At 49.0% G+C, this 19,072-nt stretch overlaps 1 protein-coding gene across 1 annotated transcript in view; it reads left to right on the top strand.

Annotated features, from left to right (window-relative positions):
* JAG1 (jagged canonical Notch ligand 1) overlaps window positions 1–18,977 on the top strand; it is a 35,378-nt gene extending 16,401 nt beyond the window's left edge. The window contains exons 5-26 of the mRNA XM_014790072.2: window positions 520–580; window positions 4,655–4,785; window positions 5,053–5,172; window positions 5,615–5,728; window positions 6,955–7,068; window positions 7,666–7,779; window positions 8,198–8,244; window positions 8,584–8,757; window positions 9,194–9,344; window positions 10,231–10,395; window positions 10,856–10,969; window positions 11,515–11,628; window positions 11,731–11,844; window positions 11,985–12,101; window positions 12,593–12,620; window positions 13,054–13,139; window positions 14,278–14,391; window positions 15,024–15,133; window positions 15,224–15,457; window positions 15,659–15,790; window positions 15,981–16,131; window positions 16,995–18,977. Of these exons, the coding sequence (XP_014645558.1) occupies window positions 520–580; window positions 4,655–4,785; window positions 5,053–5,172; window positions 5,615–5,728; window positions 6,955–7,068; window positions 7,666–7,779; window positions 8,198–8,244; window positions 8,584–8,757; window positions 9,194–9,344; window positions 10,231–10,395; window positions 10,856–10,969; window positions 11,515–11,628; window positions 11,731–11,844; window positions 11,985–12,101; window positions 12,593–12,620; window positions 13,054–13,139; window positions 14,278–14,391; window positions 15,024–15,133; window positions 15,224–15,457; window positions 15,659–15,790; window positions 15,981–16,131; window positions 16,995–17,452 (2,963 nt within the window). The 3' untranslated portion in view covers window positions 17,453–18,977. The remainder of the gene's footprint in view (window positions 1–519; window positions 581–4,654; window positions 4,786–5,052; window positions 5,173–5,614; window positions 5,729–6,954; window positions 7,069–7,665; window positions 7,780–8,197; window positions 8,245–8,583; window positions 8,758–9,193; window positions 9,345–10,230; window positions 10,396–10,855; window positions 10,970–11,514; window positions 11,629–11,730; window positions 11,845–11,984; window positions 12,102–12,592; window positions 12,621–13,053; window positions 13,140–14,277; window positions 14,392–15,023; window positions 15,134–15,223; window positions 15,458–15,658; window positions 15,791–15,980; window positions 16,132–16,994) is intronic.
* Window positions 18,978–19,072: the final 95 nt, after the last annotated feature.

Genomic DNA, 19,072 nt, shown 5'->3' with positions numbered 1-19,072 from the left:
TACCACCAGGTCTGGCTGCCAGAGTAGCTTGCCAAACGAAGCCAGCCTGGTTGGCTTTGTTTGTCTCATGTCCCATGTCCTATGGGATTTTTGAGACACCAGACCTCGGTGGGGGGTGGTTTTAAGGAGGCTGGGGTTCATCTGAATGTGCCCTGATGGGACAGAGTGGGTGACATGGGGAAGGATTACACCTCCTTTCGGCGAGGGTAGAATTAACGGGGAACAGGGTAGCTGTTGTTTAGAGAGACTCGATGAAGATCCCCTTCTCCAACAGCTAGCCTGCATTTTGTCCCCAAACAGTATCATGTTTTGAGGCTCTGCTAGCATGGCCTTGAAGTTTAAAGCTGGCTTTGATAATTGGGTACCTCCCATCTTCTCCCTACAATGGACTAGATATGAGATCTCTTAAAATCGTGGATTTTGTAGGCTTAATGTCCTGGGCCATACTTATGACAGTGGCAGGGCAAGAAACAGGCAGTGTGCTGACGCATCCTTCTGTTGTTTTTTTTTTTTTTACAGCTATTTGCCGACAGGGCTGTAGTCCCAAGCACGGGTCTTGCAAAATCCCGGGAGACTGCAGGTAAACGACTAAACTGTGTGGTTTTGTTTTGTTTTAATATTCCTTTAATGCAAGAGGGGGACTGATTTTTATTGTGAATATGCCTCTTTGGAGGACAAGAAAGCTTTAAAAAAAAATCCAAATAGGCACATCCGAGGCTTATTAAATTATGCCAGCTGTCCAGTGGAATGTGCACACTTCTCTCTTGGAAAAAAGCAACTCTTCTGGACATAGTCAGTGACTTCAAGTATTAACTGTGCCGTAAATTGATGACACGTTTTTATAATCTTCCCTTAAAGTGCTAATGGACTAGACGGAGGGATGTGGGTTTGGTTCTCTGCGTCTCTCTCCTCCCCCGCCCGGGGTGTCCGTCTCCCGGCCCTCCCCCACTTTTCCCATCCACGGGGAACGTGGAGCATTCTTTAGAATGGGATTAGTACAGTCTCCCGGCCGCTTTGCAGGCGGGAGCCAGGCTGGTGCTGAGAGGTTAGTGGCTGTGTTGGAATCTTGTCAGTTGAGTGTGATGAATGTAGACTTTTGCCGCTGGCCTTTGAAGTCTGTTCTTTTATGGTCGAGGACAATGCGGAAGCCAAGAGAAGACCGACCCGGACTGCTGCCCCATTACAGTTTTTGGAACTTCTTGAAATGTACATTATGCCAATTTGAGAAAGGCTTGTTTCAGGAAATATTGTTGGTGTCTGTGGCTTTTTGACACAATCTCACACTTGACTCTTCCTCCTCCCAAATTTGAAGGATTAGCAGATTTAATTTGACACTAAATGGGTCCTTTGGGCCTGTCACTTTTGCCCCAAAAGCTACCCTGGTTTGAGCCAAGGGAAGCTTCCGAGACATACTCTAAGATTTTATTTATTTATTTATTTCCCCCCGCAAAGCCCCAGTAGATAGTTGTACGTCATAGCTGCACATCCTTCTAGTTGTTGTGTGTGGGACACGGCCTCAGCATGGCTGGAGAAGTGGTGCGTCGGTGCACGCCCGGGATCCGAACCCGGGCCGCCAGCAGCGGAGCGCACACACTTAACTGCTAAGCCACGGGGCCGGCCCCGAGACATACTCTAAACCAGTGCATTCACACTAATATGTTACCTGGGGCTCTTGTTACTGCGCAGACCCTGATTCCACAGGTCTCAGGTGGGCCCAAGTCTCTGCATTTCTACCCAGCTCCCAAGTGATGCTGCTGTTGGTGGCAGAACCAGATTTTGGGAATCACTGGCCCCAAACCTCAGGACTTAAACTGTAATTCCCCAAATGAACCAGGGAACTGTCAAAATGCAGATTCCTGGGTGCCACCTCATACCCACTGAATCCCAGTCCCTGGGTTTGGCCCAGAAATCTGCATTTTGACAGGCCCATCACAGGATTTTGCTGCTCAGCAAATTCTGAGGGCTGCTGCTTTACAGAGAATTATCTGTGGTCTTGACGACTCCACCACTCCGTCTCCCCGCCCCACCCCCCGTGCAGGGGGAGTACTAAGCGTTGAGTGGGAACCTAAAATGGGGATCGAGGCAGCTGGAAGTACAATAAAAACAAGTTGTCCTGACATTGTCTCTTCCTGCGCTTCAGTAAGATGTTTATTTTCTGGAAGGCCAAGGGAGTTCGCATTCTAACCCCCATTCGTGGCAGCTGACTGTAGTATTTAACAGCATTGCTGTCAACTGCTGAGCAGGAATCCACCTACGTTAACTCTTCCTAATTAAGGGTGTTTTGGGGAAAGTCAGATCAGCAGTGCCATTAGCGACTCCGGGCCTGCTCCCTGCACTGATGACTATCAGCGGAGGCCGACTGCGATTTCTGCTACTGTCATCAGAATCTACACACTGCTGCGCAGGGGAGGGCCCTCCCAGCCAGAACAACAGGCTTTGTCTCCAGAATTTAGCCCTTTCTCTTTCGAAGTCTCCCCTCCTGCTCCCTGCCCAGACACGCACTGGTGCCCTTATTTACTTAAGGTGCCACTTTCCCACACGTCATTTGCATAGTCTCCCAACCCATCTCTTTCTGCCTCCCTTGAAAGAAAATCAAAACAGTACCTTCTAGCTGAGGAAGTTCAGGCTGTGTCCTGCTCCAGAAATAGTTGAATGGCAAGTTACCTGTAAGTTGTGTTTAGAATTGTGTATTACAGGGCTGTTGTTTTTTTTTCTTCCCCCCTCATGAGAAAACTTGGCTGGTTTTGTTGTTCCCAAGCCGACTTAGATTCCTTTTCCTGGGTGCACAGGCTTGCTTTATTGCAAGCCTGCCAATAATATCAAACTTAATTATGAATCATCATATGGGGAAAGTCACTTCAATTTCTCGTGAGAACTTTAATCATATATTATTAAACTGGGGTAACTTTGTGGATGCCTCTTTTAGGGTCAGTATTTTTATTTGTTTTCTTTTGAAATCATCTGTGGCCTCTTGCGATTCCTTTTTTATGTTTGGGGATCCAGCTCTTGTGAAAAGGTGAGGTTGGGTCCCCGGCTGCCTCCTCTTGCTTGTGTTAGGCAAACTGAAGAGGTGCACCCATCCTTAATTTGGAAGGGAATAAGAGAACACAGTAAGAATATTGCTATTTCCAAATCAGTTCCCTCTTAGTATCTTTCAAGCTAAGAATGTCAGTCTTGTACCAAATGGATCTCCCCCCACCTCCCACTAACCTGTGTGTCTGCTTTTAAAAAAAATTTCTACCAGATGATTTATTTTGTTCTTATTTACTGCTTTAAATAGTCACTTGTCACTTAGACTGATGTTCTGTTTTACAGAAACCAGAATCCTCTGTCTGATTGACTTGAAACCACACGTTCTGGTAGTTCTTGGTATTGGGGTGTGGATGGCTTGTTTCTAGAAGTTAGGAAGTGGTTAGTCAGTATTCTCAGGGGTTAAGTTGATTCTTGGCCGTGGGTAATTAGCTATTAGCTAGATCCCTGTAATTTTCCCATGACAGGGATTTGCTAGCCTGCCTCCAGCTTTCTGGAAACTGAAAGCCTTTCCTTCGCGGGGCTGCTTGTTTTCCAGAAATACAGCTGGGCGTCTTACTGGGGTGGTTGGTCCTGACCGTGGCCTTTCCAGGTCCCACTCTGGAAATATCGGCGTGTCCCTGCTCCACATCCACCCCACCTTGCTCCCACCGTCAGGCCTACCCCCAGCTCCCCTGTTGTTTGGTAAAGCTTGATTTTTGAGAAGACAGTTCAGGTTTCCGAGGGCTTGGAACTCGAGGGGAGGGTGTTGAGACCCTGCCCTCCCTGTATCCCAGGTGGAGGTGTATGTTTGTGTGTTTGTTTGGGGATCAAAGGCACCATTTGGCCTCAAAAGAGTCGGCTTAATGAGGCGTTTATAAAGGAAACTCGACTCCCTTCTCCAATACTAGATAAACTGAGTTGACTTTTTTTTTTTTTTTGGCAAAGTGAGAAATAAAATAAATGAGCATAAGCTGCCCTGGTAGGGGGTCATAAATTATCTACGGAATTGGTTCCAAGTGCCGTGGCCTCCCTCACCCTCCCTGCAGAAATGGGTTCAGGGATCCCACCCTCATCTCTGCCGGAGGAGGGGACCCCTCTCCCTCTTTGCTTGATTTCATGAAGCCTCATGGCCGGGCAGTTTCCTGCCGCACCGGGTGTCACATTGCATTCTTGTGCACTGGGGTCATGACTTGCCGTTTAGACAAAGAGCCAAGCTGAGCTGCTGTGTAAAAATTGCCACAGTGCCCCGTTTTCGGAGACTTTCACATGGCTCTTGTTGTCACCGGAGAGCCCCTCCTTTCCCTCTGTGGTCTGCCCGGCGAGCCCGGGTTGATTTATTCCACGCCCCCACCCTTGGCCCCTTCGTGTGAGCCTGAGAAGAGAGTGGCTTTGTGAAGGGCAGCCCCACGCCGGCCTCTCCCCAAACAGCCTCCTTTGTTGGGAGTCGCCTGGGAGGGGACCTCAGCCCCACTGTGAAAATGTTTGTTTAGAGGGAGCCCCTGGACAAACCTTGGAAGTCTACCATCCTGTCACCAAAAACAAAACAAAACAGAAAAAGGCCTGAACTTTTCGGCCTTGCGTTTTAATGGTGCAGATCTCCCTGAAGGTTCTAGAGACTCAAGGGTGTGCTGTCTGTCCCCAGGTGTCAGTATGGCTGGCAGGGCCAGTACTGTGACAAGTGCATCCCGCACCCGGGCTGCGTCCATGGCACCTGTAACGAGCCCTGGCAGTGCCTCTGCGAGACCAACTGGGGTGGCCAGCTCTGCGACAAAGGTACGGCCTTGGGATGGGCCCTGGGTGGGCGAGGACCTGGGAGGAGTAGGAGGCCTTGGGGTGGGATGGTGGTAATTTGGTTTTTACTTTTATTTCATTTGCAGGGGCTTTTTATTCTGAATCAGTTTGAATTCACGTTTAATACTATGGTTTGGGTTTTTGGGTTTTTTTTTTCAGTTTTGTTTTCAAAAGAGGATTGGAGCTAGAAACGTGGTGGGTTAGCCCTCTTTATAGTCCTCTCTGTGACTTTGGGGATCTTTTCGGCAGATCTCAATTACTGCGGGACCCATCAGCCATGTCTCAATGGGGGAACTTGTAGCAACACGGGTCCTGACAAATACCAGTGTTCCTGCCCTGAGGGGTATTCGGGACCCACCTGTGAAATCGGTAAGTGGTCCAGGCGGCACGAGAGCCCTGCATTTAGTTTTTCTGTACACTCAGCTTAAAAAAATAATATGCTTAAGGACTCATAAAAAGATGAAAATATCCTCCAAAGTTAAGACTTGTCACCCCAGCAGTTCCTTAGGTCTTTGAAACTTCCTTTGAGTCGCTCAGGTTTCTTTGGGTGATGCTGACTAGCATGGGAGGTGGCGTGTTTGCGACGCGCTGACCGCAGCTCTGGGATGCCTTGGAATGTGACTGGAGACAGCTTAGTGAGAAAGATGACTTCCTTTCTTCCCTAGACACAGCAGGGTTACGTCACACGCTTGCTTCTGTTTTCTGAACTAAGCCTGCGCTGGTGTCGCCCAGGTGTGGGACTTGGTTGGGGGAGGGGTATAGGTAGCAGAAAGCAGGCATCCCTTGCTGACTGCCATCCTGGTTTCTGCAGCGGAGCACGCCTGCCTCTCTGATCCCTGCCACAACAGAGGCAGCTGCAAGGAGACCTCTCTGGGGTTTGAGTGTGAGTGTTCTCCAGGCTGGACTGGCCCCACGTGCTCCACAAGTAAGTCCGGGTTTTGGCCTTGGTCCTTTCTAGAGGATCACTGTATCGAGATCCAGGGTTGGGGAGATACCTGGGCTTGTGGTACAAGGTCAAGTGTCAGTGATGGGTCTGTCGGGGGAGGGGGTGGATGCAGTCAGCAGTCTGGTGGGGCGTCGGTCTTGAGATTCTGGCCTTTGCACTTGGAAGTCCCGGCACCCGCATCCTACCCCGCTGAGTTAGCACGTGTGTCTGCTATTGGAGAAACTTCCTCCTGGGACAGCACCTTCCTTTGCCTGTGCTCCTGGAGCTCTGCCTCCTCCACGTCAAATCACAGTCCTTCTCCTTGCAGACATGGCGAGATGCCTGCCTGGGAGGTTGTGACTACTGAATTTTGTCCTGGGGGCAGGGGGCCCCAAAAGAGGGTACCGCAGCTGCAAGACTCAGCTGCACGTCAGAAGTAGCCGGGTGCCTGACAGTACAGATCTCTGCGTCCCACAGTTGCCCCCTGGAATTGGGGAGTCCATATTCTTTCACAAGCTCTCCTGGATTTTTGAGGTGCAGCCAGGCCCGAGAACCACTGTCAGCAGCACCCTGAGAGTAGCATGTGGTGTGGTTAAGGATGTGAGTTCTGGGGTCAGATTGCCTGGCCTGGCACTGTGGCCCCTGCCCACCACTTGTGGGACTTGGTCATTACCTCCACATGCCCTGTTTAAACGGCATAGTAGCAATTCCCATCTCCTAGGGTTGTGAAGACTCAATGAGCGAATTCACAGAGAGAGCCTGGCCCCTCATAAGTGGGCAGTAGATGAATTAAGAGGCCACTACAGTCCAGGGGTGGGTGGGAAACCCAGTGTGTTATTTTGGGAAAACTCTGTGAGCAAATAAGAATAAGGTTTTCCACCACTAAAGAAGAGTTATTTTTCTTTACCTCTTCTTAGCTACCTCTGAGCCATGGTGAAACTTCTCTTTAAAAATAAAGAGTAGGCACCGAGGTCCCGTGTAACCAGAGGATTGATGCACTGGGGATCCAGCTGGCTCTCCCTGCCTGCTTAGGTCGGGGATTAAATGAACTGGGGCAGTGGGGGATTTAAAGCTAAAATCAGGCCTTACTGTCATCGTAGCGGTCACTTAGAGCAGGTGTCTGGCTCTTAAGTGAAGGCCCCTTGTGTGAGGGTTAGTATTAAATTATCTAATTGTCATACGGATTGAGATTAAATTGCCAACCCTCTTCCCTTTTTGTCAAACAGACATTGATGACTGTTCTCCAAATAACTGTTCCCACGGGGGCACCTGCCAGGACTTGGTTAACGGATTTAAGTGCGTGTGCCCACCCCAGTGGACTGGCAAAACGTGCCAGTTAGGTAAGAAAGTTCCTGCACCTAGGTTGGCTTTGAGAATCAGAGCTGTTAAAGAAGATGAGCATGTGGCCAGCGGTGTGTTTGCACACCATCATAGTAAGAAGTAATTTATTAAGAGTCCAGCCAGCGGGCCTGGGAGAAATAACGCGAATGCAAATGGACTGGCTCTTTTAGGCCCTGTGGGAAAGTCGTGGGATTCCTTGAACCATGTCAATCGTCTGTCCGAGGAGTGTTCAGCCGGGTTCCAAATGAGGATGATCTCATGAGGAATGAGCTGTCTGCATTCTTTTTGCCACATTTAAATCCCAGCAACTAGGCTGCACTGGGTTTTGCACAAAAATGCCTGCTGGCTTTCTGCTCTTCTGTTGGGGGCTGGTTGTTAACCAGCAGCCAGAGAGTGATCAATTAGCATTCCTTATTGGATAATGGCTGGGGAGAGGGGTCGGAGGTTCAAAATAACGGGAACCTAGTATGTCTTGTTTAGCTAGCTTATTAAAATGTCTCCTGTTTCTGACAAACTATTGGTGTGGTATTTTTTAGGAGGGAGGGGAAGTGGGGATAAAACTCCATTTCTCACTGCTCATCCTCATTTTCTTTCAGATGCAAATGAATGCGAGGCCAAACCATGTGTAAATGCCAAATCCTGTAAGAATCTGATCGCCAGCTACTACTGCGACTGCCTTCCGGGCTGGACGGGTCAGAACTGTGACATAAGTGAGTGACTTGGTTTGAATTTTGATTTTCGTGAAACTTGGGTGTTGAGGGCCTTTGCCCATCAGTCTGCCGGCTCCAGTTCTAAGAGTCGAGTGGTAAAAGGAAAACGTTATAGAGGCAATGTTTTTGGAGAGGGAGTGATCAGTACAGAAATGAAAACATATACTTTATCAGGCTCATTAGTCTGTAAAACAGCCATATTCTGATAAGGTGGCTAAAACAATGCTGTGAAGTTTCAGGAGCTCAGTCTGGAAGAATTAGGGAGGGTCCCCACCCAGTGTAATAACCTTATCTCACCAGAAGCACGCAGGATATCTGATTTGAAGCTTTTATCTGTCCGGAGCTGGGAAACCTTTTCGATTAAGCCCAATTTCAATGTACATTGCCTCTTTAATATGATGACTTGTTTATTTTTTAGATATTAATGACTGCCTTGGCCAGTGTCAGAATGACGCCTCCTGTCGGGTATGTAAATCTTTGCTTAAGTCAAAACCTTAATGATTGACAACAAATCTTGAGATTTATGTGACCCTGGGAGGGTCTCTCCCCGGGAGATTTAAAAATGCAGGTGGAAAGTGACTCTCTGTAAGTTTCACTCGGGCTCACATTACCCTAGCCTCCTGGGAGTCATCTTGAAGGCATGCACGTAGAAATTCCTCTCACACATTTCGAGAGTCTTGGCGTTTGGCTATTTCAGTGAATCAGCTGAACCGCAACAGTCATGCTAAACCGCTGAAGCTGTGTGTTTGTGGAATTCATAGAAAAAAAAGCATGTGTCTCTCCCCCCTCCTTCTCCTCTTCCAGGATTTGGTTAATGGTTATCGCTGTATCTGTCCACCTGGCTATGCAGGCGATCACTGTGAGAGAGACATCGATGAATGCGCCAGCAACCCCTGTTTGAATGGGGGTCACTGTCAGAATGAAATCAACAGATTCCAGTGTCTGTGTCCCACTGGTTTCTCTGGAAACCTCTGTCAGGTGAGCCGTGCTAGAACCTCCAATGGCCAAGTTTTTACAGCCGAGTCTCCTCCTCCCCATTTCCTCCTCCTACCCTTCCCCTCTTGACTGTGTGTCTGGAGTCTCCGTGAAATCTGTTAACATCCCATTGACTAGGGCTCTCTGCCAGACAAATGCTGGTGGAAGGAGATTGATGAGTGATCTTCCTCATAGTGTCAGTAGCCTGTCGATTTGTCTTTGTGTCCATTTCATCCCCACGACTGAGCTCTCTCCCACTCTGCCCTGTTTTTTCAAATACCTACCTGGACGGTCTCTAGGACATACTGTATCTTATGCAGGGTGAGCTCTTCACAGAAGCAGATGAAGGGGTCAGATTCCAGTGTCTGCTGCCCCAGAGAAGTTATAATCACACCTTTTTACTTTGTTTCCTCCCCTTCCCTGCTCCTGGTCCTCCCAGCTGGACATAGATTATTGTGAGCCCAATCCCTGCCAGAATGGTGCCCAGTGCTACAACCGTGCCAGCGACTATTTCTGCAAATGTCCCGAGGACTACGAAGGCAAGAACTGCTCCCACCTTAAAGACCACTGCCGCACAACCCCCTGTGAAGGTACCTCCCTCCCTGCCGGGGTCCTGGCTCGTCTCCAAGGCTCGCTCCTCTTTCCCCATTTGTCACTGCCCCTCCACGCTTTAAGAAGTAGTGGAGGTGAGGAGATGAAATGCCCTAACCTGCCTGCTTAGGGAAGCCAGCACACATGGAAACAATCGGTCCAGGCCCGCCAGTGGGAAAACCATGTCTACATGGAGCCCAGGGGAGAGAGTGTGAATTGAGCATTCCTGTTCTGGGGTGGGCGGATTCACAAGCCAAGACAAATTCCTCAGAGCAGCAGTGTCAGTAGAACTGTCTGCAGCAGTGGAAATGTTCCGTATCTGCACTGTCAGGTATGGTGGCTGCGGCCATGTGTGTCCACAGAGCATTTCGAGTGTGAGTAGTGCAACTACAAAAGCTCTTATTTGACTTAATTTCAATTCATGTAAATTGAAGCAGCCAAGTGCAGCTCGTGGCTGCTGTATAGGTGGCACAGCCTTACAGGTTGTCTGTCTGTCAGCCTTGCTTAAGGACGACTAAGTAGGAAGGAAGTAAAGCTGGTCCTTCTTCCTTTAACATGCTTCTACCAAATTGGGTAGAGGTCAAAGGTAGGATGGAAGGGGCCCACAGACATGTAGGCTTCTTAGTCACATAGGGAGAAAATGACTTCTTAAAAAACAACAACAAAAAACCACAACAACCCAAACCTCCTCTCCACCTGGAGTCTCGACTTTGCCTGTCACAGTGTGACATGGCAGTTTGCCAGTGTCTCGGCCTCCAACCTCTTCCCGTCATTGGCCAAAGGGTGCCCATCTCCAGGAGAGCAGGCTTGGTGCGGGCCCTTGCCTGAGGAATGCCGTGTCTTACCGGTCCGTGGCCGTGATCTGATCCCGAGTCTGTCCTCTAGTGATTGACAGCTGCACAGTGGCCATGGCTTCCAACGACACGCCTGAAGGGGTGCGGTATATTTCCTCGAACGTCTGCGGTCCCCACGGGAAGTGCAAGAGTCAGTCAGGAGGCAAATTCACCTGTGACTGCAACAAAGGCTTCACTGGAACGTACTGCCATGAAAGTAAGACCCCTCGGTGGAGAATTGGGCCACGGTGCCCCCCACCCTGCATCTGCCCAGCTCAGGGAACGTTTGAGTTTGAATTGTTTGAGCCGAGACCAGTGAAGGTTTACCATTCCATCTAGGATCTGAGACCGGGTTGTGTTTAATTTATGAGATCACTGACGCCTCTGAGCCTTCAGTTTATTTTAGAATGTTCTGGAATCTTACTAGTTTGGGTGGTCCTGCTTTCTGTAGGAGTTCCTTCCCCACTCCCACCAAGTAGCTTAGCCTGTGAGGGCATTAAATAAAATGGACGAGGCAGTCTCTGGAGGCCCCTGCGTAAGCTGCCCTTTAGATTCGAGAAATGGTCCTGGTGGAGCTGAGAATGTTGGTGCTGGGTGCATTTTCTCAGGAGGAGCCTGCAGAACAGTGCCTGGCTGTGGCATTGTCCCTAATTTACTTGTTGTTCTTCCTTTCACAGATATCAATGACTGTGAGAGCAGCCCCTGCAAAAACGGTGGCACTTGCATTGATGGTGTTAACTCCTACAAGTGTATCTGTAGTGACGGCTGGGAGGGGGCCTACTGTGACATCAGTGAGTCTTTTGGGGACAGACAGCTCTGGGATGCGGGGGGATGGTGGGAGAATCCACATGGGGAGCCTTTCTTTCCGTGGAAATCTCTGAAAGTAAGACCCAAACAGTTCCTGCACTGGGACGGCATAGCCTGTGTCCTGTTTGCATTTGTTAATGTTGATGACAGCCAGCGGGGAGAAACTTTTGTGCTGAGGAGCTATAGAACCAAGCTGTGTAATTAGGATGATAAATATCCCTGCTTGCGAGGAAAGGCATCATCATTCTGTTTTGGTTGTAATTTCTGCCCATCTTGATTTTAATTTCCCTTGGAGTGACAGAAGCCTGCCCCTCTGTCTGGCCTAACTTGTAGCATTAAAAGGAACTCAGCTGGGGGCTCCTTTACTCCTGGAAAAGGGTGGTCATGCTTAAGTCCTGGGATCGTTCAGCTGGTCTTGGAACTTGGAGTGGAAAGCAGGAGTGGAGGTGGCTGTAGGAAAGGCGTGGTTCCTACGTGTTGTGAACGGTCCCAGAAGCATCTTCAGCTGGTGTCTCCTCTTTGATTCTAGACATTAATGACTGCAGCCAGAACCCCTGTCACAATGGAGGCTCGTGTCGTGACCTGGTCAACGACTTTTACTGTGACTGTAAAAACGGCTGGAAAGGAAAGACCTGCCACTCACGTAAGTGGCAACTGGCTGGTATCCCATCTCTGGTGACCCCTTCCTCTCTGTCTTCTGTTAGGGGGCTGGCCAGGGGCTCACACTGAGATCTTTCTCCTCCAGGTGACAGCCAGTGTGATGAGGCCACGTGCAACAATGGTGGCACCTGCTATGACGAAGGGGACACTTTCAAGTGCATGTGCCCTGGAGGCTGGGAAGGAACAACCTGCAACATAGGTAACTTTCTGCCCCACATGGGATTCTCAGTGGGCGTGGCCACCCGAACACCTGCGACTGCTTTCCTGGGTCTGGTTCTTGCACCTCCAGACTGTCTTTGGATCCGCAGGAGAGTGGTCTTGTCTGCTCTTGTCTTGTAGCCCGAAACAGTAGCTGTCTGCCCAACCCCTGCCATAACGGGGGCACCTGTGTGGTCAACGGCGAGTCGTTCACATGTGTCTGCAAAGAAGGCTGGGAGGGGCCCATCTGTACTCAGAGTGAGTGTCGCCTCACCCCCCTTGAACTCTCCGAGGGCTGAAGGAGCACATCCTGACCCCCTCGGGGACTCGCAATGGAAACCAGAAGCAGAGCTGTTTGATGTCTGCTTCTGCATCACCTGGGTCTGTTCTAATGACTTGATGGGATGCAGCCCTGACCTGGGCATGAGAAGGTCGCCGAGCAGATAAGTGGAGACAGATGGCGTCTCGGTTCCCAGCTCTGGTCTGAGCAGCAGCCCGTCTCCTGCCATTCTCACACCCCCTCCCGCCCCTGCCAGGGCCTCTTCCTGTGTACATGTGTCCCACGGCGAGTGGAACAAAGTGTGGAGCAGGCCTGGTTCCAATTGAGCAGAGGTCTTAAGTGCATTTTGCTGGTGTGAACTACAGCTTTATCATTTGGGTATTATGGAAATAAGAGGTGTTTTTACTTCGGGCTAAGACTGCTTTGCCTGTTGAAGTCCTCGCTATTAAGTTGTCTTTTTCCTTTGCAGATACCAATGACTGCAGCCCTCATCCCTGGTAAGTGTGACCACCTTTTAAGTCGGCACTTGTTGGCTGTAATGTGCATGGGCATCACCCGGGGATCTTGTGTGAAATGCACGTTCTGATTCAGGAGATCTGGGGTGGGGCTGCAGACCCTGCCTTTCTAACAGGCTCCTAGACGATGCTGATCCTGCTGGTCTGTGGACCGCACTTTAATTAGCCAGGTTGTATCTTCATTTGGAGCAGTGATTCTCAACCTTGGCTGCGCAGGAGAATCGCCTGGGGAGCTTCTGTAAGTCCCGGTGCCCGGGCTGCAGCCGAGACCTGTGAGATTAGACGCTCTAGGGGTGGGACCCAGGCAGTGGTGAGAGCTGCTGATGGTGACTGTTGTGGCGGCCTGTAATGAACTGGCAGCCAGAGTCGTGGATCGGGATGTTGGTAACTGACATGGTCTTTGCTTTCCTCTTAGTTACAATAGTGGCACGTGTGTGGATGGAGACAACTGGTACCGGTGTGAGTGCGCCCCCGGTTTTGCTGGGCCTGACTGCAGAATAAGTAAGGACCTCCTCTAGCTGGTTTTCCCAGTGGCTTTATTCCCCCACTCCACCCCTCAGCCTGAGACTTTTCATCTTTAAAGTGATTAAGGCCATGGTTCCCATTAAGTAGCCCTGATAGGCAAGTAATCTCTTGCCTCCAGCTGGGATTAAGATGCCCCTGGCTGGATCCTCCTAGGTACTTGCTGGTCGTTCCCTGGGTGGCACAGCCCTCCTTGTCCTAGGGGAGGGAGCACCAGCCACAGAATGTGATGATTGATCTACCCTGAGGCCCTAAGGAAAGAGTGTGCTTTCCCCTGTGACTAACATGAAATTATGGGCAGGCGGATGTTAACCACGGCTACGCTGGTGTGGGACAGAGCTAAGGCCGCTGGAAAGGACTAGGGCTGTCATTTCCCAAGGCTTGATCAGGCCCTGGTGAAACGATCAAAACAGAAAATGGGGGCAGGCAGTATAGTTTTTCAGGAAGCTTAAAGTTCATTCTTTACATTGAGCCTTTTTCCAAAAAACGTGATAGAATAATTGTATTTTTTTCTTGTCCTCAGATTATTTGAAATTTTACTGGTACTTGAGATCCCCAAGTCTGGGACTGACTGGATTTCAGCACTAGATGGGGGTGCATTCTATCTATTTCATGTTTCTAAATCGGGTTGGCAGACTTCGGCCTGGGGGCCAAGTCTGGCCTGCTGCCTGTTTGTGTGGATAAAGTTTTATTGGCACATTCGTTTATGTGCTGCCCAGGGCTACTTTCATGGTATTTCACGGTAACAGATTCCAGTAGTCGTAACAGGGACCACATGGCCCCCAAATCCTAAAATATTTTCTATCTGACACTTTCAAGAACTTTGCCAGTCCTTGCTCTAAATTGCACTATCAGAGAAAAAGGAACTCATTTAAAAATGGCTATCTCCCGAGATGATTCTCAGGTGTTAGAAGTCAGATGAGTGGTGATTTTGGGAGCAGTGACTGGTAGGGGCTTGGGGAGTACTGATCTCCCTCTTTCTTTGGGTGCTGGTTACATGATGAAAATTCATTCTTACGACTTGTATGCTTTTCTCTCTGTACGTTATATCAGTAAACACTTAGAGAAACATTGCTGCCTCCCATTGGAGCCTAAACTTGAACTCCATTTCTCCTAGACATCAACGAATGCCAGTCTTCACCTTGTGCCTTTGGGGCGACCTGTGTGGATGAGATCAATGGCTACCGGTGCCTCTGCCCCCCGGGGCACAGTGGTGCCAAGTGCCAGGAAGGTATGTGGGCCAAGCCCTAGCTGCCCGAGTAGACACGACAGTCACCATTTTGACCGTGAGTGGGCACTGTGCTCAGGGAGAAAACAGAGAAGACATACAGCGGGCACCATAGAGAAGAGGAAACTTGAAGGGTCCCCTAAAAACAGGGTAGCTGTTGTTTTTAATCAGCTATTGCCCAAGTTACACCATGTAACAAACCATCCCAGAACTGGGTGGCTTACAGCTGTGATAATATTTGTATCACTTGTGGGCATGAGGGCAGGGGGCAGAGTGATATGTGCTGCAGGGTAGACTCGGGTCTATTCTGTGTACCTCCTCACCCTCCCTGGACCAGTGGCTGCACGTGGGGCGTGTTCTTTTCCTGGCAGATGGCAGGCTTGCAAGAGGCTGATCTCAGCTGTGAGAGACTGCTCACATCCCATCTCCTAGCGTTGCATTGGCTGACGCAGGTCACGTGGCCACACGCAGAGTTAGGGAGGGAGGAAGTACACTTGTCCCTTGTGGGAGGAACTGTGTTGTCACGTGGCAGAGGGCACGTGTGTAATCATTTCCTAACAGGGAGAGGGTGAAGAATTGAGAGATCCGTCTACAGAAAAGGAAACTCCTCCTACTGACGGGTCCCCACCTTTCAGTTTCAGGGAGACCTTGCATCACCATGGGGAGTGTGATCCCAGATGGGGCCAAGTGGGACGACGACTGCAATGCCTGCCAGTGCTTGAACGGGAGGATTGCCTGCTCAAAGGTACACGTGAGGGCCACGTGGTCACCTGTGTCCTGGAATCGCTGATGGCCGTTTCTCCCCAGCTGCCCGCTCCCATCTGTCTCTCTCCAGGTCTGGTGTGGCCCTCGACCTTGCCTGCTCCACAAAGGGCACAGCGAGTGCCCCAGCGGGCAGAGCTGCATCCCTATCCTGGATGACCAGTGCTTCGTGCGGCCCTGCACTGGTGTAGGCGAGTGCCGGTCTTCCAGTCTCCAGCCGGTGAAGACCAAATGTGCTTCTGACCCCTATTACCAGGATAACTGTGCCAACATCACGTTCACCTTCAACAAAGAGATGATGTCACCGGTACGGAACAACTTCTTTTTCAACTTGGAATGGCGGGTGTCTCCTTGTGCTAAGGCAGGGATGTCTCAGCTAGGATCGGGCTTCCTTAGCTGAAATTCCTGTCCGCAAAGTGCAGTTTGGATGTAGTCTGACTTCCAAGGAAACATCAGTCTTTTTTTGTTCCAGAATCTTACATGTGTGGGCTTTTAAATATCGTTCTAGGGTCTTACCACAGAGCACATTTGCAGTGAACTGAGGAATCTGAATATTTTGAAGAACGTTTCTGCCGAATATTCAATCTACATAGCTTGTGAGCCCTCCCCTTCTGCAAATAATGAAATACACGTGGCCATTGTGAGTAAAGACCCATTCACACTTAATTATTTGATTGCAAGGTGGTTAGCAAGCTTCAGTTAGCCGGTATCAGAACGGAGCAAATATAGTGAAGGAAAGCTTGACGATACATGTGTTGTCAGTAATTTTGAATAAAGGCTACTGTTGAGTGTTCCCTGACCCTCCAGTCTGACAGTTCTTCTTTTTCCAGTCTGCTGAAGACATACGGGATGATGGAAACCCCATCAAGGAAATCACTGACAAAATTATAGATCTCGTTAGTAAACGTGATGGGAACAGCTCACTTATTGCTGCCGTGGCAGAAGTGAGAGTTCAGAGGCGTCCTCTGAAGAACAGAACAGGTAGGTGTCACGTGGGAACGTCCCTTTCTGTGATGACTGTCAAATGGATCTCATTACACTGTCCAATAAAGCCAACAGGCAGGGAGTTACCTGATGTTGCCCTCCTCCTGGAGTCCCCCCATTTAACTGGTGAGAAAACTGAGGCCAGCTGACATCATCAAGGTCATATGGCAATGGGCAGTTGTTGCCCTGACTTTTTCCCCTGCCAGCGAGCTGTGCTCTCACAAGTAGGCCCTTTGCAGAACATGCACTGTTCCTAGATCCCTCACAGAGCCCTAGGGTAGAGCATCACTGAGCCTTGAGTTCTTGGCCGTGCAAAGCCTGCCTTGACGTTCTGGTGTCAGGGGACAGACTGTCCTAAGGACCATGAGACACTGGTTTGATAGATTGCTTGATGGCCCTGCAGGACGTCCAGACTCCCCTTTTGATGATCTTGAGCATCACTGTTCTAGCGAGGTGAGAAATTGGGTACGTAACCGTGTGGGGCATTTGAGCTGTCCATGCTCAGATCGGGTTTTGGATAATTCTGAAAACCAGATCCTACAATGAGCTGCCTAAGTAGCCAGACTCCCTTTGACTGAACCAGACGCTGCTGTCCCCACATGGAGTTGGGGAGCCTGTAGGAGCTGCTTCTCTGCCTGGTTTCTCAGGGGACAAAAGTGTCAGGGTCTCCAGGGGCCCTGGCCCCAGCACTTGCTTATCAAGCTGTGAAGTGACAATATGCAGTTGTGAAAAGGGACTTGTCCCCATGGTGCCCCTTTTAGAGACTAAGGGCAGGAGAACCACTGTTGGTATGGTTTTGTTCCCGTGATGGCTGCTTTTTCTTCTTTGGCGAGTTAATTGGTTTGGGGCCTGCCTTGCAGATTTCCTGGTTCCTCTGCTGAGCTCCGTCTTAACCGTGGCCTGGATCTGTTGCCTGGTGACGGCCTTTTACTGGTGTGTGCGGAAGCGGCGGAAGCCCAGCAGCCACGCTCGCTCGGCCTCCGAGGACAACACCACCAACAACGTGAGGGAGCAGCTGAACCAGATCAAGAACCCCATCGAGAAGCACGGAGCCAACACGGTCCCCGTCAAGGATTACGAGAACAAAAACTCCAAAATGTCGAAAATAAGGACACACAACTCAGAGGTGGAAGAGGACGACATGGATAAGCACCAGCAGAAAGCCCGGTTTGCCAAACAGCCAGCGTACACGCTGGTAGACAGAGAGGAGAAGCCCCCCAACGGCACGCCGGCCAAACACCCAAACTGGACAAACAAACAGGACAACAGAGACCTGGAGAGTGCCCAGAGCCTAAACCGCATGGAGTACATCGTATAGCAGCCTGCGGGCGCTGCCGCCACTGCTAGGTAGAGTCGAGGGCACTCGGGGCTCGTAGTTCTTTAAACTGTCGTGTCCTAGTCCAGTCTGAGGCTGTTGTTGACTTAGACCCTGTGTTAATTTAAGTTTTGACAAGCTGGCTTACACTGGCAATGGTAGTTTCTGTGGTTGGCTGGGAAGTCGAGTGCTGCACAGCTATGCAAAAGCCAGTCGAGAGTGCCCTGGTGCACGTTCCCCGCAGCCGACACAGCTCGGATCAGGGTCCCAAGAGAAGGCCCAGCCCCTAGGCCTTGAGCTTCCACTTCTGCCGGATGTCCCGATGGTGATGCAGTCTTAGGATCATAGTTTTATTTATATTTATTGACTCTTGAGTTGTTTTTGTATATTGGTTTTATGATGACGTACAAGTAGTTCTGTATTTGAAAGTGCCTTTGCAGCTCAGAACCACAGCAACTATCACAAATGAGTTTATTATTTATTTTTTTTATTGTATTTTGTTGTTGGGGGAGGGGGGACTCTTGATGTCAGCAGTTGCTGGTAAAATGAAGAATTTAAAGAGGAAAAATGTGTCAAAAGTAGAATTTTTGTATAGTTATGTAAATAATTCTTTTTTTATTAATCACTGTGTATATTTGATTTATTAACTTAATAATCAAGAGCCTTAAAACATCATTCCTTTTTATTTATATGTATGTGTTTAGAATTGAAGGTTTTTGATAGCATTGTAAGTGTATGGCTTTATTCTTTTGAACTTATTTTCTTATTACGTGTTGCCTATAAGCCAAAATTAAGGTGTTTGAAAATAGTTTAAGACAATAGGACGGGCTTCTGTGCCTGGAATACTGGTGGAATCTTTCTTTTGTACGACGTCAGATGTTTAAAACACCTTCTATAGCATCACTTTAAAACACGTTTTAAGGACTGACTGAGGCAGTTTGAGAATTAGTCTAGAACAGGTTTTTTTTGTTTTTTTTTTTCTGCTTTAGACTTGAAAAGAAGAGACAGGCAGGTGATCTGCTACCCAGCAGTTTAAGGGAACAAGTTGAGCTATGACTTAACGTAGCCAAAATGTGAGTGGTTGAATATCATTAAAAATATCAAATTGTGTGAAGTTGGAAGCACACCAATCTTATTTTGTAAATTCTGATTTCTTTTCACCATTCGTATGTAATACTGAACCACTTGTAGATTTGATTTTTGTTGTTATCTACTGCATTTAGGGAGTATTCTAATAAGCTAGTTGAATACTTGAACCGTAAAATTTCCAGTAAGATCACTGTTTAGGTTTGCCATAGAGTACACTGCCTGCCTTAAGTTGAGGAAATCAAAATGCTCTCCCCAAATTTAAGACCAACAAGGCTTATGAAACAGAGTAATTTCGTTGGTTCACCGTTGAGACCGTGAAGATACTTTGTATTGTCCTATTAGTGTTATATGAACATAAAAATGCATCTTTGATGTGTTGTTCCTGGCAATAAATTTTGAAAAGTAATATTTATTAAATTTTTTGTATGAAAACATGGAACAGTGTGGCCTCTTCTGAGCTTATGTATAGTTCTGCCCAGCTCTGCCCTGGGCCTTTGCCACCCGCTGAGTGTGTTCTGGCAGTCGGGGTGTGAT

This window comes from Ceratotherium simum, chromosome 21, assembly GCF_057802395.1.
Source record: "Ceratotherium simum simum isolate JZ-2026a chromosome 21, ASM5780239v1, whole genome shotgun sequence".
Classification (NCBI taxonomy): Eukaryota; Metazoa; Chordata; class Mammalia; order Perissodactyla; family Rhinocerotidae; genus Ceratotherium; species Ceratotherium simum.
Note: the sequence above shows the minus strand (reverse complement) of the source record. Positions and strands in the feature narration are given on the sequence as shown.